The sequence below is a fragment of the Labrus bergylta genome, chromosome 8, assembly GCF_963930695.1.
Source record: "Labrus bergylta chromosome 8, fLabBer1.1, whole genome shotgun sequence".
Taxonomy (NCBI): Eukaryota; Metazoa; Chordata; class Actinopteri; order Labriformes; family Labridae; genus Labrus; species Labrus bergylta.
In genome coordinates, this window is record NC_089202.1 from 25,916,596 (window position 1) to 25,942,210 (window position 25,615).

The 25,615-nt window shown below is 38.5% G+C and overlaps 2 protein-coding genes across 2 annotated transcripts; both read right to left on the bottom strand.

Annotated features, from left to right (window-relative positions):
• Positions 1-4,772: 4,772 nt before the first annotated feature.
• LOC109987428 (polyadenylate-binding protein 1A) lies at positions 4,773-11,156 on the bottom strand. Its single transcript, XM_020638503.3, has 15 exons — positions 10,362-11,156; positions 9,923-10,116; positions 9,338-9,453; positions 8,611-8,750; positions 8,423-8,517; positions 8,152-8,289; positions 7,359-7,454; positions 6,951-7,223; positions 6,657-6,747; positions 6,415-6,537; positions 6,159-6,301; positions 5,723-5,807; positions 5,448-5,578; positions 5,237-5,327; positions 4,773-5,135 (listed from the first exon to the last, which is right to left on the bottom strand). The coding sequence occupies exons 1-14, from the start codon at positions 10,552-10,554 to the stop codon at positions 5,238-5,240; spliced, it is 1,908 nt and encodes a 635-aa protein (XP_020494159.1). The 5' UTR covers positions 10,555-11,156; the 3' UTR covers positions 4,773-5,135; position 5,237.
• A 1,781-nt stretch (positions 11,157-12,937) lies between these two features.
• Positions 12,938-24,243, bottom strand: LOC109987429 (14-3-3-like protein 2). Its single transcript, XM_020638504.3, has 6 exons — positions 24,092-24,243; positions 21,400-21,711; positions 17,581-17,704; positions 15,849-16,012; positions 15,532-15,627; positions 12,938-13,803 (listed from the first exon to the last, which is right to left on the bottom strand). Exons 2-6 carry the CDS (start codon positions 21,700-21,702, stop codon positions 13,747-13,749), a joined length of 744 nt encoding a protein of 247 aa, XP_020494160.1. The 5' UTR covers positions 21,703-21,711; positions 24,092-24,243; the 3' UTR covers positions 12,938-13,746.
• Positions 24,244-25,615: the final 1,372 nt, after the last annotated feature.

A 25,615-nucleotide genomic window follows, 5' to 3' on the forward strand; every position in this document is an offset into this window, starting at 1 on the left:
CTCACTGATGATGTCTGACTGTCTGTCCCTCTTAACCCTGCTCCTCCTCGCCCTCTTTTATTGTATTTAAGGAACATTGTTATTTTATAATATTGCTTTTTAAATTCACAAACAGGTAGTTTATTTATATACCGGTATATCGAGTATCGGCATTCAGCTAAACAATATCGAGATACGAGTTTTGGTCCATATCGCCCGGCCCTCTGTGAATGTTTGGAAAGAGTTTGAATACTGTTTAAATAATAATTATATATCCAGGTTGACACAATACAAAGGACCACAGAGGATCTTTGGTACCTAAAATGTAATATTACCAGTTTCTAATTAAAAGTAACATGTCTAGTCGTTATTAAAATGTGTATTTAATATTGTAACTGAGTGGTGGGATTATTATTCATCTTGAAATGACATAAAAGCAGCATCAAAGATTGTAATGAAGATGTTTTACAGACAGTCTGAGGGAATACAACTTTTCCTCTTGCTCCTCATTATCATTTAAACTTTTAAACTTTAGCCTGAGTTGCATATATCGTATATCAAACTGTATTGTGGGCTCATGTTTTTTTGTATGGGTGGGATATGTATGTATATATGTGTTGTGTTGTGTGTTTGTATGTATGCTGGCTGCAGGAACACCTACATGTCCCTGCTGGGATGAATAAAGTATATCTTATCTTATCTTATCTTATCTTATCTTTATCTTATCTTAATCTGATCCCTCCTGCAGCCCAAGTTGAACAAACTGGTGCAGTTCTGCACTATGGTAAAAGACAATCTAGTATATATATATATAAAAGCTATAAAGTAAGGCCTATCCATTAGTAATCACATCAGAAGTGAATGCATGAGATTCCAAAAACAAATAACAAAGTAGGTTGACGACACGACTTCTAAACATCGTTAGATTAGCTGCAGAGTTACATGATGTTAAATGTCCGTTTCTGTCTCATTACAGATCCTGACCGTCACCTTTAGAGCTGAGCTAGGAAATAAGAGCCATAACGTTGTGGAAACATGAATCTGGGAGCCTCTACAACTGTTTCATTTGGTTTCATCTCGCCTCACTTGACGGTCGCTAGCTTACAGCCAAAACACAGCGAGCTGTTAGCAGCTGGCTAGCAAAGGTTAGCTCGTAATGATGACATACATACCGTCTGTTGCCGGTGACAGTTACTGCTACAGACAGTTAAAAAAGAGACGAAAAGAATGGTCCTGACTCCCCGAGATGATTTCAAGTTGATTAACGAATGGCCCCGGTGCCGCTGCTTGCACTTCTTTTCCTCCGTATTCGGTCCCACCTTTCCGCTCCGGTTCGAACGACAACAGCCTGCATAGTGCTCGCTCTGTTGTTCGCTGTTCTCGTTCTATTCAAATCATATCGCGAGATTTCGAGTAAACTTTCAAAGGCTAAAAGTAAAGCTTTGCGAAAGGAGCCAAGGGCAGGCGACTGTAAACAGACACAGCACCGTCCCTGTGTGTCTTTTTATAAATTCACCCTCCCTGACACTAATGCACAAGACTGGGGAAACTCTGAAGACGTTGGAAAAAAGACAACAGATGTTGCACTTCCACTATAGACTGATCCCTGTTGACATGGGTCCGCTTTTGGGAAAAGTACTTTCTGAGATGGACTCATAAAGGCGCAGCTAACCCCCGTTGAATTTACCTATGCTAATCTTTTTAGTTGAGAATGTAATTTTAAACGTGTTATTCAATGTTTATATTTTATTGTTGGCCCAATTATGTTGTTTTGCAGTGTTGATCTAATTTAAATTTTTAGAAACACATTCAGTTTATTAAGATAAGATAAGATAAGATATACTTTATTCATCCCAGCAGGGAAATTTAGGTGTTCCAGCAGCCAGCATACATACAAACACACAACACAACACATATATACATACATATCCCACCCATACAAAAAAACCTGAGCCCACAATACAGTTTGATATACGATATATGCAACTCAGGCTAAAGTTTAAAAGTTTAAATGTCTTCTGTCCTTACTTAAATGAGAGTCGTTATAAAGTGCAATTGCAGTGGGTAAAAAAGTGTTTTTAAATCTGTCCTTTTTGCAGTTTAGCTGCTGTAGCCTCCCACTAAAAACACTCATTTGTTCACACACAAGATTGTGTAAGGGATGCATGTTATTGTCCATAATGTTCAACACAATATCATTAGGCCTATCATAATAATGTTGTCTACTCTTGTCTTGTCACATGGCCTTTTGAATTTCAAACAAATAAGGAAAAGCTTGTAGGTTAAAATAAGTAAGAGAGGTATGGCTAGACCAGGGATGTGCAACTTTGGTCACAGCAAGGGCCACATTTATTAAATTCTCACTGCCCGGTGGCCAAATTGTAGTATACATAAACAATTACAGTCAATTATGTCTCAAATTTAACTCTGGTTTTCATGATTTCATGGCAGTTTTCATGATTTCATGTCAGATTTTGTCATGTTTTCTTCATGTTTCCAATTAATTGATATATAAAAATTGTCCTGAGGGCCACGTTGAGGGTTGATGGGGGCCGCATGTGGCCCCCGGGCCGCCAGTTGCCAATCCCTGGGCTAGACAGTCATATCTCTTGTCGGCAGTGCGACAAAACGCTTTCAACTACCCCATAATCTATCTTTGAGCAGCCCTTACCCTGATGAAACGTGCTACTCAAAGTCCCATTGCTTGATTGATCAATAGAGTGACTGAAGCTTAGAAAAGGTTGCAAGATATCAATACAAATCTACTCAGGCTTTGTCAATGATTGTTTTTGTTTTGTAAACAGACGAGCCAACGCCCTGCAACCTCTAGTTTGACCCTTACAAAAGACCTCAGTACTTAAGCTTTTGACAAAGTTATTTCTTCTGGCCTATTGTAGGCTACGGAGCCCCTCAGGTCCCAACTCTTTGGGACTACAGGGCCCACTGTTGTCTGTACATTTGGTGACATTTAAACCCTTTGTGATGCTGAATGGACAAGGCCTAGAGGTTATAATGAAAAGCGATAGATGTCGAGTTGTTGCCCAAAACCGACCAGGACGTTTTCCTAGTTAAAAACTGTCCATTCTGAACACAACACAATCCTAACAGCTTGCATTATTCATTATTTATAAACACAAAGGACAAATACAAAACAGAACTGCTGCTACCTTTTTCTTATTGATGCTGCTATTTTATTATAAATCTGTACCGGTATATTTTATTTAGACATGTCTATTGCTGCTACTGTGTACAGTATATTATTTGTATATATGTATTTACGATCAAAAGTATATAATGTGTAATATAGTTGAGATTGATTTCAACTATAGCTTTCTGTCCTGTGTCCATTATCAACTTCCTGTTTTTACCTGTGTAAAATAAAAAAATAGAAGGCAACCCTTAACACAAGAAACGAAAAATAAAATGGATAAATGATTTATTTTGGTATTCTCTAGTTTGTTTAACCAAGGACCATCAACTTAGAAGCAATTTCAGGTACGATTTGGTGAACTGAAATGAATGATAATTCATACAAAACAAAGTTCAGCTTTGTAAAACAAAGAGCGCCATGATGAACTATTCCTTGCTAAGATCTCTTTCTCTGGTAAAAAATATATTACCGAGAAATAGTCACCCTGCTCTATGAAGGTCATTGCTCACCCAGCTGGTACCAAAAATCATTTGGGATCTGCTCTTCTGAGGGTAAATGCATCCAATCTTACAGTTTACATTATTCTGTTCGGTTGCAAGTTACTGTAACTTTACCCATAAATAATATACATTCAGTTTGAGCAATGACATATTTTAGTAACTGTTTGCATTCAATAGTTGTCTATTCCTTGTCACCAATGAGGGTTCACAAAATCCTCTTACCAGGGATGTCTATCAACTAAATATGAATATGACAACAAAAGCAGCACTGATCACTTCAACATTTCAGTGATAAGCTCCGCAGACCATCTGTCTTCAAAAGGAAGGTCACTTGATTGTTGACTTGTCTGCTAAGTGAATTGTAGAATTGATTGGATCAACTTCAGAGGGCAGAGAATAGTCAGATTAGGATGTAGTGCTGTCTTCTTCAACAAGAGGATCAATGTAATGCTCTCAAACCATAATACACATACCATTAGAAAACTAGATTACCTTTTTCTGAAACACAACGGTTGTTTTATTATATTCTAAATATTTTTTCCAACTTTGGAAATACTTTGCCGCCTTATTTTGATCATAATATAACTTAAGTCTGTCTTGCAAACGCCAAATCAGAAAAACAATTACTCACATTTTGTAGGCTACATACATTCAGCTTTCAATTCATTCAGTGACATTCATTTCATGCGAGTTGTGTGATTAACACAATGTCTGACAAGACATTTAATTGTCCTTCTATGCTAATTATCACCAAAGATAGGGGACAGACCACACCTGATTAAAAAGTTTCTGTCCCTTCTACGCTCTGAGTTGCTCTAATGTTCCTTAATAGTTGCCAAGACTCCTTTCAAGCATTTTTAAAGATAATTTTCACAGAATCTTTGTCAACATGTTGCCAGGAGTTTAAAATTAGCTAATCGATGGAAGTAAAAAGCATCAGTACGTTTAAGCACATGAAATAAATACCAACAGGAGACCGGAAACATAACCTCTCTGATAAGCATGTGTCCAGTCACTGTGGGTCAGAGACACTCATTGAACAAAGACTGATCAATCACACATGCACTACTTAAACAACAACAGTCCTTAACAGGAATGTAGAGCCACAGGGACAGGAAAAATAAATAAAACTGATGCAGACATTTTGAATGACAATTTATTACAGCCAGCAGTTTACAATACAAATCACCTTTCAAAATGCTCAGTGATCACCTTCCTGAACATTGTCTGGTAATCTGAGCACTGACACAGTAAAATGACATAAAACAGGAATGCATTCAAATTTATAATGTCGATTTTTTCTATTTTGCTTTTTTTTTTTCAACAAATTTTTTATTTATGAACAAGGTCCAGTCAAACCATCCCTAGACCCGGCAGAGTCAATTGTTTTCTTCTTTTTTTAAGAAATGATTTATCATTTTGCGATGTTTTCAGAGTTTTAGGTTTTTCAATGTTTAATTTTTTTTCTTTTTTCCATCGGTGAAGCAGGTTTCAAAACGCTCAAACTGTAAGAAAAGACAAAACAATGTAGTTCATTAACCTATGTTGACTGTCACTTCTGTAAAATGTTGTGCTTTACAATGACAATCCCTCCACTAATACACACCTTAGACACTGGGAACACCAGCGGGGGTTGTGGACTTCTGAGCAGCCTCCTTGGCCTGGTGGGCCTGAAGCACAGCAACAGCCTCATCCACCTAGAAAAAACAAAAGGAATTTAAGAAAAAAAAAAAACACTGCTGACCCAGATTGCTTCTAGAATCATATTGCCAACAGCACACTTTTAAACATGGCAAATAAAATGAACAAAAACTGACCTTTGAGCGCAGGGACTCAGGGGACTCCAACATATGGAGAAGCTCTGAGTTGTCAATCTCCAGCAGCATACCTGTGATCTTGCCTGCAAGGCTTGGGTGCATGTTCTGGATCAGTGGGAACAGACGCTCACCTGATAAGAAAGAACAGGGATGAACTATTTGAAATGTTCTACGACAAACATGAGGTGTAAAATATGTAATTTCAATTACACTGGTTAGCCATAACATTTTGTTTAATTTGTTCATTGTAAATCAGAGCAGAGGATGTTACTAACCCAGCATCTGCTTTTGTTCTTGAGGAGGAGCAGCAGCCAGCATGGAGGCAGTCAGGGGCTCCTGTCCTTGGACATGGACAGCAGGCTGAGGAAAATTAAATAAAATCAATAAATAAGATTAGAAACCAGAGAGGAAAAAACATTTTAAACAACTTTAAAAAGTATCTACAGCAAAAAAAACCCCAACAACTTATGAGTAGCTGTTACAATCTATAGTTACACAACGTATGAATGAGCAGTCTGGGATACAAAGATGGAAATTATTGATTCTCAAATCATGCTTATTGACATTGAGGTCTTTTTGTGGGGGTACAGGGCATTTAAGGAATCAACTACTTTAGTCAACAAGTTAAGATCCTCACATGTTTGAAATTCTGGGAAAACTGTTAATGAATGGCGCCTGATACGGAGATGATGTAAGTAAGGAGAAATGTACCTGCTGCATGGTGACCTGTGGCTGGGAGGCCATGTGCTGCTGAGGGTTGCGCACACCAGCAGCATACTTGTACTGGGGCATGGCACGAACTGGGGCAGCATTGGCTGAAGCACCAGTGGGGCGCTGGCTGAGTGCCTGGGTCGCTGCAGTAAGAAAGATGAACATGGCACATCATACAGACTGCATCTAATATTAACCAGGCAGTGATATTTGATTTATCAACAGCACATTCTGAATTTTTACAGGAAATACTTACGCATACGCTGGGAAGCCATCATGCGTGGGACCTGGGTGTTGGCGGTTGCAGTGGGACGGATGGTGTTGAAGGCCTGGGGCCTTGGAGCTGATGGGCGCATGGCATTGGGCATGTTTTGGAAGTCTGAGAAGAGAGACAACAACTTTACATTACAATTCTATTGTGCAAAGGTTTGAATATAGTTCTTTAATTTTAACATCACAAAATGTTATATCCACATGAAGTAAAATGTTTTCGCTTACGCTGAGGACGCACTCCTTGAGCGGCCCAACGGGGGCTTGGGCGGAGCTGGGCCAGTTGGTTGGCAGAGTAGTATGCAGCTCTGTTTTGGGCCTGAAAAGTTCAACCACAAAGATTTAAAATTAACAGCTATCGTAAAGAAAAAAGTGCTTTAACATCATTAAATAATACATTTTCCTAAAACCAAATGAAGTGGCTCACACTAGTGACTAAAACACATGACAGCAGCACCTCTAAATACTATTAGGCAGCATGCTTTCAAGTGAAGTCTTGGCTACACAATTAAATTTTAATACCTGAGGTATAGCAGCCATGAAATAGCCTGAAGGTGGGGCAGGCTGGTAAGGGTTGAGCACAGGGTTGGGCACTGCACGGACAGTGGCCATCCTCTGCATGTACTGGTTGGTGAGATGGGCCTGGCGTTCCTCCTTGCGCTGGGCCAGGGCCACGTACAGTGGCTTTGTAGCAACAATTCTTCCGTTCATCTCTGTTACAGCTTTAGTGGCCTCCTCTGGGGAAGAGAAGCACACAAAGCCAAAGCCTTTGCTGCGGCCACCTTCCATCATCACCTACGGAAGAAGAGACAAGTCAGCATTATTTTTGAAATATATATATAAATAATACAACATCACAACCATAAAATTTGATGAAGACAATCTAAATTTGGAATCAAGCCATACATTAATGAATCAAAATGGCTTTACCTTTGCACTTGTAATGGTTCCAAATGGAGAGAATTCTTTGCGCAGACGTTCATCATCAAGGCCATCGTCCAGGTTTTTCACGTACAAGTTAACACCCTGATGTACAGAAAAGGACATGGAACTTAAATGCTTTATAAATGACTAAGTGACATATTCAGAATACCTCAGGGCAAGAGTAGGCCGGTATAAAGAGTATGATATTATTAGTATGTGTTTTGCACACAAGGAGAAACTTTGTGGGCTTTGTTGTAACACAAACAGCAAAACAATTTAAAACTTTGAAGAAAAGCTGCATTATATGAATCAGGATATTTTTTTGCTTATCCAGTGTGTCAGAGTGGGAAACATTTAACCTCATTGGGTTTAAACTGAACTGAGACTGACTTGGTGCAACAGCTTAGAGTACTGATGCTCCGCAGTGGGGGAAAAACAAAAACAGAGCATAAGGCCTAAGAAGGGTTTGACTTTGTGACTTTTGTCACCCCCCCTCAAGAAGTACTGATGATTTAGACTGATTCTAAATCCTCAATATGATGCATGTTAACTGGGCAGGCTTTCAGGATGAATAAGAATGAATCTGTAAAAATTCAACATGGAGGTAATCTTGACCACAATCAGTACAGAAAAAGTCATTGACAGATTTTAGTAGGAATTGGCCCACAGGTTAGTCTCGTTGAACCAGTCATTCACGTAACGTTTCAGAGAGTTTTGGTGATAACAGAAAGTGAAACTCAGAACAATGGGAGGAAGATGTTGCTGACAAAATATTCAAATGAGTGGATGGCCAACAAACCTGGTATCTGGTCATGCGATCCTGTTTCATCTGCTCAAATTTGCGCTTGAGCTCATTCTGACGCTCTCCCTTCTTCTGTGCCCGGCCCACATACACTTGCCTGCCATTCAGTTCTTTACCATTCATATCGTCCACAGCCTGCAATAAGAAATACAGACCACCAGGTATACAGAGGTCAATATTATTTTTTACCATCACAGGTACATTGATAATATGAGGAAGGTTCATTTTCCAATCAATCATTTAGATAAATCAAAGACGGAATACTGACCTTCTGTGCATCTTCATGTCTCTCAAAGCTGACGAAGCCAAATCCTTTAGATTTGCCACCGTCATCAGTCATGACTCTGATACTGAGGGCTGGCCCTAAAAAAAAAAAAAGTCAGTTTGTCATTTAACCTGCCAGGTCATTTTGATAAAGGCTCAACTTTCTGAACTCTGAAATGGCTTCAGTCTTACCGTATTTGTTGAACATCTCCCGCAGCTTCTCATCATCCATGTCCTCCCCAAAGTTCTTGATATAAACATTGGTAAATTCTCTTGCTCGTGCCCCAAGCTCAGCCTCCCTCTCTTTACGTGACTTGAAGCGCCCAACAAATCTGTTGGGGGGGAAACATCAATTTAAGTCTTTTATACCTACACTCCAAAACGACCAAATTTGTCATTTTAACTGTGCTGTTTACACATAGCTTTAATGTGTTGCCTCAAATGTATTTATTGAAATAATTCATATTTCCCTCCTCTTAACAAATCACTTAGAGGACAAAACATGTTGCCTTTAAACCCACTACTGATTAGAGCTCATTCAAAGGCTCAAGGTCCATCTGCAGGCAAAGATGGGACCTATTCAGATGTTATTATTGCTGTAAGTTCAGAACTTTTTACCATGGCACTAATTTGCAACCATGAATGGATCTACTTCAAACCATGCATCAAGGAGGGCATTATACAAAGAGTACCTCAGTAGTTTTTAGTGCTTAAATTGTGTTATTTGTAAAGAAAAGCACACACACACAAACTCATTATGATTGGCATGTTCCCTACTTGTGCTGTAAAACCTTTCCCAATTCCCTGGGACTTTTCACTTACTATGAAAACATTTACTATGATGAAGTTAATGACCTTACATGTAATACTTTGTACCCGATACAGTTATGCTTAGAAGTGCAATTACAGTTGGACTTACACTTTTCTGTCATTGAGCAACATGCCATTCATTTTCTCAATGGCCCGCTCGGCAGCCTCGTGGGTCTCAAAGTGCACAAAGCCGTAACCCTTTGAGCCATTTTCATCACAAACCACCTTAGAAAGGGGAAATTTCAGCATGTCAAAAAAACAAACTCCATGCATTTTTAAAAAAAACAAACTTCACAAACACACAGTTAGTTCAACCTAGATCAGGGACGGGCAACTTTGGTCACAGCAAGGGCCACGGTCATTAAATTCTCACTGCCAGAGGGCCAAATTGTAGGATACAAAAATGATTACGTCTTAAATTTAACTCAACATATACCAGTGATCAAATATTATTATGGACATATTTCTGGTTTTCATGATTTCATGGCAGATTTAGTCATGTTTCTCTTCATGTTTCCAATTAATTGATATGTAAAAATTGACCTGAGGGGCCACATTGAGTGTTGATGGGGGGGGGGGGGGGGGGGCGCCAGTTGCCACACCCATGACCTACAGCAATCTGTTGTGATGCAAAGAAGTAGTCGTAGTCTGTAAACTCCAGGAGGTCTACCAAAATGAATGCTGCTCGTCTCACCTTGCAGGACAGGATGTTTCCGAAGGCGGAGAAGGTATCGTACAGGGCCTTGTTGTCGATGGACTTGTCCAGGTTCTTGATGAAGATGTTGCCGACTCCACTCTTCCTCAAGGAGGGGTCACGTTGAGACCACATGATGCGGAGGGGTCGGCCTTTGATCACATCGAAGTTCATGGTGTCCAGGGCTCTCTCAGCTGGAAGAAGAAAAATGAAGACTTAACACCAATTTGATTTGAATCACAGATTTAGTGACTGACTGTTTGAGCCACTTCATGCCAAATAAATGTTGTATTTCCACCTCCTTGGTCAATCAACATCTCTAACAAGGCAGTAGGTGTATACTGAAACATGGTGTGAGTGATTCATGGTCAAAATGGAGTCATGAATGCTGCATTAGTCTCGTTAGATGCACAGCTTTGTTGGGAGTCTCTATACTTACCATCTGCAGGCTGCTGGAAGTTCACATAGGCATAGCCGAGAGACCGGCGTGTGATCATGTCTCTGCACACCCTGATGGACAGGATGGGCCCAGCCGGGCTGAATTTCTCGTACAGCATGGCCTCGGTCACGTCAGGGTGCAGGTCTCCCACATAGAGGGACGCCATCGGGTAACTGGGAGCACTGGGATTCATCGTGTTGACGACGCGTGGACTCAGAATGTGTGTTGTAATGTTAAGGTTATAAAAGCTTCACGACTTGAGTCAATAAATTGGCTCTCTTCTAAAGCTTCAGGTAAAGAGATGCTTAGCTTAGCGGTTAGCAACGTGGGCAGGCTAGCTAGATTAGCAAAATGTCGGAGCGTGGCCTACCCCGATGTGGCTCGCAGACTCCACGATTTACAGCCTTCACAGTCGGCCAGTAAGCTAAATTTCACCAAATATACGAGCTTACTGTTCGGGCGGTCAGTTACCAGTGGAATAACTGAGCCCTGAAAGTGAAAAATTGTTATTAATCAAGAATAACTGCCTAACGTTTCTCAACCACGCTGTCTCCTCGGCGTGCTAACGTTCTTCTTCTTCGTTCCGTCTTTTCGTTCGATTTTCTTCTTCGCGTTTGCTTTTGGGTTGGCAAATAGAATCCTGCTTCACCGATTTTTTTTTTCTTTTCTTATAAAAATATGTCTGCGTGTGCTCTCTAGCTTTTAGTTTGTTTCATAATAATAAAATGTGTGCCGAGACTAGCTCCGGAGCACACCCTACGCAGACGGATTACCGGAATGAAAGGAAGGTCGGCGGAGGTTGTTACCCGATTCCTGTCGAAACCACGGTGCCGCTGACTTACCAAAGGATGACGTCACACTTCTCGCGATATTTTATATCTGAATTAATTATGATGATTTCTCTCTTTTTTTTTTCTGTTCCGTGATCTCAAAACATTTCCTGAACTACTTTTTTTGGATTATAGCAGGTAATTTAACATTTACCACTGCCCTTTGGACTGATTACAATTTTGATTTTAATTTAAATATAAATAAACGTAGTTGTAATAATCCATTAAATAGAGAAAAAATAATCATTAGTATCGATTAATAGAATATAATTACTTTATTGATCCCAAACATGTTGTCCAAACACACAATATGAGCAAAAAACACAATATTAGCAAATCGAAACACAATATAATATTAAATACAAAGTAAATAAGCACTAAAAATATCAAAACTAAGAATGTGACTATATACAACCAGGATTTAATTTATTTTATTATCATTATTTATTTAATTTATTTATATTTATTATTAGGATTTTACAGTCCATGGCAGGGGTAGGGCAACTGGCGGCCCCCATCAACCCTCAACGTGGCCCCTCAGGTCAATTTTTACATATCAATTAATAGGAAACATGAAGAAAACATGACTAAATCTGCCATGAAATCATGAAAACCAGAAATATGTCCATAATAATATTTGATCACTGGTATATGTTGAGTTAAATTGGAGAACAAATTGACTGTAATCGTTTTTGTGTTCTACAGTTTGGCCCTCTGGCAGTGAGAATTAAATGAATGTGGCCCCTTGCCGTGAGCAAAGTTGCCAGTCCCTGGTCTGTGGTATAGGCTCACACAGGCCTATAACCATGTCTTTGACTGTTCAATATTCTTAATTTAGAATCATCTGAAGATATTTATGAGTCAAAATCTTTGACAGGGTAACAAATGTTTCAGTACATTCAATTATCCTGACACCCACCTTGGAGGAAATGAAGGTGGATGCAGCTGGGACCTTAGCAGCTGCTAAGTCATTTTTAATAATAAGGGTAACTCGCTTTCATCCAACATTAATTCATCCAACAGTAATAAGGTCTTCATTAGTAATAGTAGAGAGAAAAGGGTAATGCTGTCAAATGCCCGTTCCTAAATTCTCGACCACATTGTTCTGCTTTGGAAGTCTTGCAGATTTTACTGGAAAATGTCTGCATAATAAAGTCTCCTAGAGGCTACGTGTGTTTCATAGTGTGGTCAGTGTACATGTAGTATGATCCTTATTTTTTCTAAGGAAATGTAACCATATTCTCCACTCCTGTGTTTGTGTTGAGCTGCCATTGTGCTTCTACATTTTATCCCCCCCTTCTTCACCAGGCAAGGCCGATGGTAACGACCTGAAGAATCTGGCTCCACTTTCTCAAGTTTCTCTCTTTAAGAGGCAACATTTTTACTTGCCACTGCGGTTGAAGGGTTTCCTTACGGTTGAATTGTTTGATCTGGCATGATCCAGGTATGCCTTATATGAAAGGACCTTAAATATTTTTTTTATTTGAATGAAACTGGACTGACAATAGATAGGACTTCCGTGGGTTTCTCTGCTTCTGGCCTCCAATTTAGTGCCTTTACATTTATTTTAGTGATTCATAGAACAGATTGGCTTAATTATAATGGATTGCCCAAAACTAACTGGTTTAGGACATATCTTATTTGTGAAATACTGATTACCATGGACAGTATTTACAACCCAAAAAGCTTGAAGGCTGTTAGACTTCTACAGAGCATCAGTGAAATAATTTAAAGAGGACAAGTGGAAACTTTTAAATTATCTTTTATTTCTCTTGCGTCAAATTACATGTATTCCCCCAAATAGCAGTTATGTTTGGGTGTATGAAAATTCAAAAAAGAAAGAAAAAAAAAACCCATTAACAAGGCTAGCCAGCTGACAACAACCTTCCTTACATCAATACAGACTACTTCTCACCAACATGCAGTTTAGGCAAGTATTGAAAGAAACATTAGAATAAAAGACAAAACCAATAAAAATCTTAATTCGAAAAAGCAGTAACTAGATAAGCACATGTTCTTTTTACTGCTGTGCTCATTAAAACATCAACAATACCAAGCTCGTGTGCTCTTTTGTTCTTCAAAGTTATCTATACCTCGTAAATCATACATAGAAATACAAAAGCAAGTCACCCAAAAGGAAAACAAATAAGAGTAAAAAGCTGAGAAAATGACAGTAAATGGAATGTAACCTTTGTGTACCAACAAAACCTTGCCTTCTCGTCTCCAGCAGTCCCCATTACACTTCTCGTCTTTACCTTCAGTGTCTTTCCTCTTGCAAAGAACAAACCAAAACAGCTACTGTCTCATACTGCGGAGGAACTACCCCCACCCCCCCACCCCCACCACATTCCCCATCCCCTTTCCCAACTGTTACTATAAAAGATGGAATAGTAAAACGATATAGGAGTGAGGTGAGTGTTAAAAGAACTAAACAGAAAATAGATGGAGAGAGTTGGACGACAAAGATGATTAATGAGGTGGTCTCATGTTGATGATCATGATAAGAGTTGAGCTGGATTGATGGCAGGTAGACGGGGATGACTATGGGGACTGGCTCAATCTCTGGGCTCCTCTGCATCGTCTGCATCAACCTGGTTGTCAGAGGTCCACAGCTATGGAAAGAAAGGAGGATTTATCAGCATCAAGAGAAGCAGCAAGCGGGAAAAGACCAAGACTGTCAAACTGAACTGGGTAACACCTAATCCTGAAGCTTTTCACATTTTCATTTGAATGGAAAGTTAAGTGTCGTGCACACTCCACAGTGACCAGAAACATAACACCTCTTCTTCATTTACAAATATGGAATACTTAATAACTGCTATGCATTATATGCATAATGACATAGGGTCTGTCGTACGTTTCTGTTTAAGCTGACCATACACATATCAGTGTAATACATTTGGGGAGTGGTGGTAAAGGTGTTACTTGTTAGCAACTATTTTTAAGGGCTTGGTTCTACCAAAATCTTACAAACTAGCACAACTTAAGCAGGTTAACTATTGTGTTGTAATCTTCTAGTGATGATTCCATTAAACATGGTGTAACAATTACATCTGGGGTGTGTAGCCATGCTAAACAACAATATGGCATTTGTATCAACATTTATCACAACACATTTATACTTGCCTGTGATTTTTTTCTACCAACCTTTTTTAAAGAATGTGAACAACATTTGGTTTTATAGTAAAAACAGTGGCCCTTTTACTGTGAACATTATAAGGATTTAGGGCCGGGCAATTAATCATATCTTTAGCCGAATGATGACACACAATGTCTATATCTCAATAATTGTTCTAAGTCAAATCCACTATGGACAAATGTCAAATAGGCCCTTTTATAAACAGCCTGCTGCACAATGAAAATACATGAAAACACAAAAATACTCATTGAAAAATAAAAATACACTTAGATGTATGTTTTGTTAGAGGACAGACACAGAGGATAAATGGGAAAACTGCGGGCTGTACAGTAGAAGATTATCAAGTTATTCAAACACAACATCAACTATATTTACATAAACATTCTTACCCTATATCTATTTTGAAATTGTATTAATATATCTTAAAAAACAAATATATAGCCCATCCCTATAAGGTTTGTTATGTTAGTATCTTGTTTCTGGATTTATACATGTTTTCATATGATTTATGAACCCTGAATGACACATTAGTCCCCTGACCAAATGCTGTATATTTATAGCATAAGGAGTATGATTGAATTTGTACTGCTCTAAATTGAACACAGGTTTAGACATGAAAGCAAAGAATAAGGAAAAAAGATAAACCTGGCCAAAGTAAGGGTTATGAAAATCTGGTCCTACAATTACAAACTGAAAGCAGTCTTTAAACTGTTTTTAACCCTACCACCATCTTTTTGTGTTCAGAGTACTGGTGCTTCAAGAACATGATGTCAGGTGTAAACTTTCGAAGAATACTAATAAAAAAACAGCTGTGATTTTCTGTGCTGTCTACTACGCTGCAATGAAGGTTAGATTTCATTATTAGTCACCAAAAGTTTCATTGCAAAAATGTAACAACCACATCATCTAAAAAAATAAACACACACACACACACACACACACACACACACACACACACACACACACACACACACACACACACACACACACACACACACACACACACACACACACACACACACACACACACACACACACACACACACACACACACACACACACACACACACACACACACACACACACACACACACACACACACACACACACACACACACACACACACACACACACACACACACACACACACACACACACAGTCATTTGAGTTGGTAAATGTTTAAAAATCAAACAAACTTACTGTCAAGTTGTCTCTCAGCAGCTGCATGATTAGAGTACTGTCTTTGTACGAATCTTCACTCAGTGTGTCAAGTTCTGCAATGGCATCATCGAAAGCCTGTAGGATTCCAAACAAAGTGTTAGCAGCTGGAACATGATTGTGCACTCACTAAAGCGGACACATGAACTTAGAACATGTATGAGAAAGTTGGTGTGCAAAGGTTTTTTTTTACCATCTACTTAGTGTGATTGTGATTGTATGCATTTTTTTATTAAAGTAAGAAGTTACATTTCTTTATAAGTATGACAAGTGGTGCAACAGGGTGCTAATGAGCTTACACTTTTTGCGAGCTGGCAGGCCTCTTCAGGAGAGTTGAGGATCTCGTAGTAGAAAACGGAATAATTCAGGGCGAGACCAAGACGGATTGGGTGCGTGGACTGCATATCCTGTTTGCTGATATCGAAGGCCTTCTGGTAGGCTTCCTTTGAGTCTTTGATGGTGTCTGAAAGAAGGAAAGGCGCATGAGAATTGTGGGATTTTAACATTATAGCATACAGGGAACATTTCCTCATTTATTTATTTATTTGTTTGTTTATTCAGTGTAGAAAATCATCCGTCAAAGTTGAACAATTTGTTTTACAGTAGTTTCCATAAGGCCACTTAAAAACTCAGGTGAGGTAAACTGAAATACTTAAAGATTTTAGGAAAAGAACAAGATCAATGGTGCTCATGTATCTGTTGAATTAAAGAAATCTAACTACATTTTTATGGAAAGTATTGGCAAGACCATTTCCTGACCAGAATATTCCAAGAGTCTTCAGTTGTTCACTGTAATAGTACGCTCCCCTGTATTGCTGAGTGATGTAAATGCTACCCCAAATTCAACACACAAGCCTCCATTTAGTTTCAAACATTCTGTGACCTTCACTTTTGGAATGGATGTAGAAAGAGATAAATGGGGAAGACATGCCAGTTAAGAAACTCATTGCATTACAATCTGTTCCACACAGTGGTTTTGAACTTTTTGTCCTTGTGAAGTGAACCATTGAACAAGGTGTGTCCACCTGATTATGCCTGCCAGATGAACAGTAAATCATAACATAGAAGATATGATCTAGAGCTACAACGTTGTGTCTGAGCTGCCACTAGGGGGTTAATCGGTAAAGAGACCAAGAATGAAATTGACAATAAAAGGAAAAGATTCTGATCCAGATAGGTGCTTTGTATCTAAAAAGACGTGAGCATGCTTATCTTAAAAAGGACAACACCTCATCTTGTTGTTCAGAGAAAATATATTTCAATTACCGGTATGTGATCTGTTTCTCGTTATTACTAAATTATTAGATACGGGGTCAAATTCTGTATTTCTTTGGTGAATGCAATGCGCTTCTATACATATGTGATGTGTTTTTAAAAGATTCACTTCTGCAGCACTTCTAAAATACATGTCAAGTGCTTTTCATCATCTCCACCAGCATGACTAGGGGGAGCTAAGTGAGACAATTGTGTGTGAAATTCAACACTTATTTGTTTGGGAGGGGAGAACGTGCAAGCGAGGATGCTGTTCCCCACCCACAGGCCTCCAGATATGTCAAGCATAGATCTGCATTAATTACACTTTGCTAACTGGATTTAGTTTTGGTAAAATTCCTTGCTCCCCTGTAGTCTGCTGATACCCTCTTGTCTCTATAACGTCTCTGTTACTATCTCCAAAGATAGTAAAGAAAGGGGATAACTTCACTTTGTCCCCCCCCCCCCCCATTACGCCTCTGCGACATTCAGATTGAAGACGAAACGTCCCAGGGTAGTAAATACCGCAGCTTGAAATGGCAGTCTCAATAAGGCATATTAGGCTGATGTAATCAGCACTGAGGAGGCACTGCCAGAAAGCATTTGCCGTACTTAAGTGTTCATTTAATAGGATCTTTCTTAATCTTATTTGGTCAGGCTAGGAGTTGTAGATGTTCATCCTACATGCCAGTTTTCGAGACACAGAACACATACACTTAAATAATGACAATTCAACAAACCTGTATCACAAACAGAGAAAGGACGGTTCATGTAGCTTACCTTTCTTGTCATCTCCTGAAGCCACCTCAGCCAAATAGCGGAAATAATCTCCTTTCATTTTCAAATAAAAGACTTTACTTTCAGGAGCAGTGGCTTTAGGAATGAGAAAGGTGTCCAAGAGGTTCTGTGACAGAAAACAAACAATAGACAAAGCAGAATATTAGAACAGATTTAAATAAGATATTCAATACAACACATCCTGTACAATGTATGCAACTTCTTGTTCTCCAACTGGATCCAGATGACTTTGAAACTGACCAACTCATTTGTACACTTATTTTGAACCAGTACACAAAGTAGAGTACAATAGAAAACTAAAAAAGAAACAACAAAGATATGAAAAAAGACTTTACTCAGATCTCAATGTGAAATTCTCCAAGGCAACACAAACTAGTCAGTACCTGTTCAAAAAGGAGTGTGAAGAAGGATATGTCTGTATTTATTGATTATATGAGTATTTTATTGGTATTTATATTTCCACAAACTGATGCAGTAAAAGAAATGACATCTATCTGCATTCAAAAAGTCAATAATTGTACAAAAAAAGACAAATGGGATCTGAATAAAACCGTGTTAGACTGATTTACTGACAAAAAGTGATTATTGATATTAGAAGGCTTGAGTATGAGTTAAAAAAAAAAACTGAGTAACGTTTTCACAATATACAAAGGCTGCCCTACACTTGCTGACCCTGCTCACTGTAACCAAGCTTAATAAGTACACCTGCTGCGCATTGGCTCAAACTGCAATCCAACCACCTACTTTCCACATATGCATTACCGCTACAATGTTTGGGCAAGTGGCTCAGGCTGTTTCAAATTGATTGCATCATTTTAAGCAGGATTTAATTTACCTTTTTTCTGAAGCAAAACTTTGCTGTCTCTGGTGTCAAAACACAAACTGTTGCTCAAATTTAAATGTTAATGAAAGGAATTGTAACATGACGTATCAACCTGTATTTTACAACCCCTTTCCTACTGCTAAACAACCACCGGTAATCCATATGTACAGCAATCACAATTTATAATACAATCCAAGTATCTACAAGATGCCAAAAATAGAAAACCTGTTGAAAATATCTTTGTAAAATGTATTTTGTAGGGTAAAGGCTGTGCCTGGTTTGGGCACCATATTCAGACAAATCATTTCCTTAGGTTGAGCTTTCTCTCAAAATTATAACCTCCTCTCTGTCAGATGAAAGGAAATAATGTGCAGCCTTCACTAATTTGCTGACCCCACAAGAGGAGTGCTTGTTTTTTAAATTTAAATATACTGCTTAGCCATCATTTGAAAGCAACATTTTTTAACCGACCTAAATGAGGGTAGAGACAAGCTGGCTACCTCAAATAGCCACAAGGCTTCAGCCTGGGAGTTTTCAAGGAGCTATATCACAGATGCTTCAGAGACCACTGAACGGGGGTGGATCTGTTTGGATGGTGTATAACAACTAACAGCTTGGGGGAGGAGTAAGGGACTGGCTGGACAGGAGAAGTGAGATTGGTAAATGGTAGAGGAGGACAAACAGAAGGGAGAGAGAGGATGGTAGTGCCGATGAAAGATGGTGGGGGGTGGAGAAGAGAAGAGAGAACCATGCTGCTGAACTCCTGATGAGCTCTTGCTAAGTAAGTAGGTCACTCACACAGCCCAGCCAAGCCCTATACGACATAAGCAAGCACAACTAGCTGAAAGTGCAATTCCACTATAAAATATTGATTCATCAAAGCATTGCAATATATTTTTACCAAATTCAAAATTGATTCAGAAAATCAATTGTGTTGTTAAAAACTAAGGCATGTTCTAAGCCTAATAATAGTCGCACTATTTTTTAAAAAGTCAGTGTACATGCACTTTACTTCTCCTTTCATGTCATTATTGTACAGCACAGTTATTTTTTTTTTTTTTACGTCTGTGCTGTAAACTCAGCTCAGGCACAGAGATCAGCACTGTACTTTAACGTTTTATCCGTTGTTTATCAAAGGATAAGGCAACGGAAAAACTGATTTTGGAGTCAGTCTGTTCTAAACTTACAAGTAATGTTGACATTAAAACCTAACTAATATCAAAATGTACTGTAATAAATTATCTGAGTATTTCAGTCGTCTTTGTGTATTATTGAATCAATGTAGGATCCAATCTATATCGGATCAAATCATGACCCAAAGAACCAAGATCCAATTGAATTGTGAGGTTCTTGACAATACCCAGCCCAAAAGAATAACATGCACATCAGAAGGTAAGGTAGTTTGAAAACTAGTCACATGAACATCACCAATATGTGATGGAGAGCTTCTGTTTTCTTAGATAGAAACTAGAGGCTAAAAATCAATCTAAACAGGGCATGAGCTGACTACTGCTTTACAGCTCTTATAAATAAAAAAAACACATAACTGTTCCTTTCATTGCATTAATGCTGACCGGGTGATGCAGTGTGCTCTTCCCTTTGAGCCTCTCTATCCTGAACTCCACTTAAGACAACATACTAAATGAAAGTTAAATAAAGAACCAGCCTATTTATATATAATGTTCAGCATTTTTTACCTTTTTTTTTAAAATTTATTACCATTACCATTTATGCAAGTGTGTGGATGTTGGACTATCTGAGCAATAGTTAACTGAACTGACATCCGTACCTCTACAAACTGCTGCAACTGTTTTTGGTACATGTTTATTAGTCTACTTATGTTCTTGTACCATCTCCCATTATTATGTACAATAAAATGAATACCATCGAGGAAGAACTGTCAAAGGATATGCTCTGTAATCCCATTTTAATCCATATATGCCCCTCTCAGGAAAAGCCAATTTCCCTTCACATCATTAAGTAAGGCCATTGAGAACAGGAATAAACACATTTTTGACACGGTGGACACCTCTTACGAACTACTTAGTTGTATGTATATTATACATATCCCTGTTGTACAACCTCCTCCTCTGCCCTCTTTAGTGTCATCCCTCTCTATTTTGGTCTCCATACAGCTGAAGTGAAGGTCAGCAAGCCAGATCACTGGTGGCTCAGCTCCTGTCATTATAGGATTAGGGCCTGGTGAGTCACCAGGCAGATAAGGCACAGGCTGAGTGAGGAGAAAATAGTAGACGTCTGTTCTAAGAGACAAATGTTCTGTCTAGTCTTAACTTATCAGTGCACAATGAACACAGGCGCCTTCAATTTAAGTTGTCCATGTTTTTTTTTCCTATTTGAAAAGAAGTTTCTTATGTTTTAAAAAGCCAAGCCTCAATGATTCTGTTTGTGACATTTTACATCAATTCAGATGGAATAATAAATGATCAAATTTACCTTCAAAATGTAAATTGAATGAGCTGCGGAAGAAACGGAATTTCTGCATTTTTGTTCATTAAAATGATTGGAACAAAATAAAGATAAATATAATCCAAACATTAATGAGCCAAAATGTCCACAAATGATTCGCTTAGAAACTAGAAAAATCTAAAATCATAGCTATGAAGTGAATGAGCTAAAGATCCAACTTTTACATACATTCAAAGTGTAACTGAAAGAATTTAATCGAGTTGATAATTTCTCCAGAGTCGAGATGCCAGTGTACACAGTGAGTGATGTTTCATTTCAACACACACTGATGAAGACCTAATGTATACTTTTCTTCACTGTTTCAGGAGCACTTAACAGAAAACTTCTCAACCTCGATATTTGTTTTATTCTTTCCATAACAGTCCTTTCAGGTCTTTACAAGGTTGCAGTGAACCTTACCGATGGATACCTTTGTCTAATGAGATCAACGTATTACTTAAACAGGTAAATAATGAGAAAATTCTGATTTTATCACAATATATCATTCTCACCAGCACATCCCCACAGATTTCTCTCAGCTCCTTCTCGATCTTTTCCCGGTACTCTTTGGCCATGGCCTGCTTCCTCTCACTGCCATCCGCCTTTTGCTCAATGCTGGACACCACGCGCCATGAGGAGCGACGGGCACCCACCACGTTCTTATACGCCACTGACAGCAGGTTACGCTCCTCATTTGACAGCTGTTCGCTCTCTTCCGTTACTTTTTTCATCGCTGCAGCCATGTCATCATAGCGTTCAGCCTGCTCGGCCAATTTGGCCCTTTGCACAAGTTCCTTCTGAGGTGCCTCGCTCATGGCTGCTCACTGGATAAAGGAAAGCACAGGGGACAAGAGGACATCTTAAGGTCAGTAAAAATGAAAGTCAAAGAAGGATATATTTGTTATTAGAAACAGTCTATTTATAACAACTACCTATTACAAACAAGTAGGACAAAATAATTCAAAAAATATAATACCAAGAGCAATAAGAACACAAATTAGTGTCCGTGAAGAATTAGGCAATAACATTCAAATCTGTATTTGCTCTGGAATGAATTCACCCTAGACTTCTGTAGACACTCAGTCCCAAGAAGCTACCACACCACTAGCTAAACAGGTTAAGCGAAAGCTGTGGTTTATGATGTAACGGCTGCTCTGGATGCTTGATAGAATCTTTAGGAGGTATTTGTACAAGCAAACACGGATGTACAACATAGCAGTTCAAGACTATGGGAGTGAAAACAGGTAAACGGACAGGGGAAAGGCCATCAACTATATACAGCAACAGAGCAGAAAAAGAGAAACATTTTAAACAACGTTTTTAAAGATTCATAAGGTAATTTTTTATACTCAAACTTTGAAATTGAGCTTTGTTTATAAATAAGAAGGTGTCCTAATTTATTATTACAAGTGACATAAAAAACAACCTGCCCAGCCAATGAACAATTTAGTCTGACCGGCTATACAAATACTACCAAGTTACTAAGCAGTGTTGTATGCTACTGTTAGGAGTAAAGTAAGATGCCAGCAGATAACTGTAAAGGCAGTTTGTGTTGACTTGACACAAATACACCAATAAACACAAATTCTTTACACTAGATCAATTACCTGCATCCGAGTGACCCAGTCCAAATAGCCAGCAGGCTTTCAAAAAATCAATAACTTTTTTTCCATTACAGAGTGCATGTAGTGTGCTGTGTTTAAATGTGTCCAAAGATAAAAAAAAATACACAAATTTCTAATGCAGTTAGCACTATTTTATTGCATTAAACAGTTAATTGTATCTAAAAAAAAAAAAAAGAAAAAAAAGAAAAGGAAACCCTTTTCTTCACCAAACTACCTTATGTTTGGTAGAACATCATTTTGTTTTACTAATTAAAGATACAAGCAAGTTTGTTAAAAGAAGTTTTTTTGCATGTACACCAAGGCACGAATCACTTTCTGTTGAAAAGACAGAAGTTTTGAAGAATTTACTTTATTCTTGCACCACCACACTTAATGGTTAAAAAAAAAAAGTCCAAATTCTGAAATGAAAAGCAAATTATAAGGATTTTTTTTCCAGTTCAGCAAAGAGATTAAGGGTGAGTATCATATAGATATGATGCAACATAAACAGGGTGTGTGCACATGTGGTTCAATAAATAATTACGACACAGAACAGTAGAGTCATAGTGTTAACTAGAGCCATGGGTTAATGGGAAACAACGACAGATAGGCCCACTGTTTAGTTAGAGTTAAAAATAAAGATGTTTTTTTTTTTAAATTCCAGTGCAAATGCGTTGCCTCTCTTGTGGACGTGCATAAAAGGCGCATGAACACCATAAATACACACCCATTCAAACACACAACCACACACACACACACACACACACTAAACACCACACCCATTCCTGTACCTGTGGCTCACCCCCCAAAAAAAGACGAAATTAAAGTAGAAATTCAAGCAGTTTGATTTGATTACCGCCTGTATATTTTCCCTAATGGGTGCAAAGTCGATTCTATTTAATTCAGGTGCTTAATCATAATGAGAAACACCTTTTGGAGGAGATAAAAGAGACCGCTACACTACAGGCCTCATGACCAGTTTCCAGTATGGCGCCGAGTACTTCCTGAAGAAGCATTTCAAGCCGGACAGCTTTAAAAAAAAACTTGGTTAATAGGCGTTATAAATAACCTGTTTTTGTTTTACTACAATTTGCACATATAACATAATCTTTCAATCTTCTGTGTTTAAGTGGAGACATTAAAAGCTTTGTTGGTTAGGTAAGCCTGACACGGAGCAGTAGGCTACATCTGGTTGCAGATATATTGTAAGAATCACACCTTTCACTAGCCTCGTTGTTTAAAAGGTTAAGGTTAATGGACAACGTGCCATCTCGACGTCGTGAAGAAATCCTAACAATTGCATTTTATTGTCAACACGTTTAAAGATTTGGAGGCAAATGATAAGCAGCTCTCCTGACACGCCTTCCCCGTGTGATGTCCCATTTTGAGCCCAGCCATTAGACGCGTCCCAAACTGCAGCTAAGCTAACCATTGTTCTTCGATACGATGACTGTCGCCGCAATTTACAGCCTCGCAGACAAACTGTGGACAAACGCGCTTCCATCAAAAAAAACCCGTCGCATACGATAACGCGGAAGACTCAGCGATACACTGTGCAGGCGTACAAGTGCAGTTTTAAAAGGTGAGAGTGGTTTCATACCTGAGTACTGGCAGATAGCAGTGATGAAGTACCAAAGCTACAGCTGATTCTCTCAGCCCCTCTGTCTGAATGCCCGTCCACGGGGTTTCCCTCCAATCACAGGAGTCCAAGGCAGTTCCAGAGCAGGAGGCGCTGACGTCAAACGTTACCACGGCAACCGATCGGGAGACATAATGGGAGTTGTAGTTTTTTTCCACCTGATTACAATTTCTTCAACGTCCATCCGTCAGTTCTTAATGTCGTCAATAAAAGTACAATTAGGAGACTTTTTTTTTTTTTACAATGCTATCAAAACTTTCTTTCTCCTTATTTAAATTCAATTCAATTGAAAAAACTTTATTTGTCCCCGGGGGGCAATTCAAAGGCACACAGAGCAGTAAATTAACAACAGTGCAAGTAGACGAAACATTTTAACCTTAATATAAAGTGTCAATTTAAATACAACTTAAAGCTTAAACTTAACTTAAAAATACAAAAGAAAAGAGTAGATATAAATGGACAGTGATCGGACTAACAGAAGTAAACAGATGTAAACAGAACTATGTGCAGTAAACAAGAAATAAATATATATATATAGAGCTATGTGCAAGTAGGCTAAATACTAAATGATAAGTTATCAAGATGCATGGTGAATAATGGAACAACATAACTAATATAAACAATATAACTGTAAAGGTAAAATTCAGATAAATAAAGTGACCGTAATGCAATGATGGATAAGAAACATCAGGAATAAGTAACCAGAACTGTATGAATACTGAGATAAAATGGATAGAATAAAGTGATGTAGTGCATGAGACTCAGATTATTTAAATTGATTTCACTGAGGACCTGTTAAGCATTACAGGTAGGCAAAACAGCACATAATTACTAACACTTAAAGGAACTCTAAAGCCTTGGATGGCACACATTCAACTCAAGATGTGACACAGATCTATGGAACGGAAATAGTATTCAGGTCATATTTTCTCTAGGGATCACCAACATCCTCTGCTGCCAGAGTAATATATCTTTAACAAACTAGAAAACGGCAAAAACAAAATTGTGTCTGGACAGCATTTATTTGATTTTAAAACTGACACCAGCATGTTTTAAAACAAGTAGATCACATGGCACAGTGATGAAGTATGTGTTGCCATATATATAGACTACTACTTCTGCATTCTGATTGGTTTAAAGGGGAAATAGTGACTCTATTTTGGACCCATCACATGTTTCCCCCTCAGGGCCAAGATTTCAATCTCGTAACCTATTTAAGGTAAGATCTGAATTTGTGGTAGTATGCAAAAGTGTCAAAAAATGCTTCTTTTGTGTTTGCATGTTACCAAAACAGAGGGGTTTCATATGGAGGGGGGGGATGTAAGCTGAGTAGGATTTAAGATGTTTAACCAGTTAGATGAGTTTCACTTATTATAAACCACCAAGATTGAGAACACACACGGTCCCATGCAAACGATTTACTATTTAGTTCAAGAATTTTCACGGCAACAATCTGATATTTATCAGTTGAGCGGCTTTGAACTT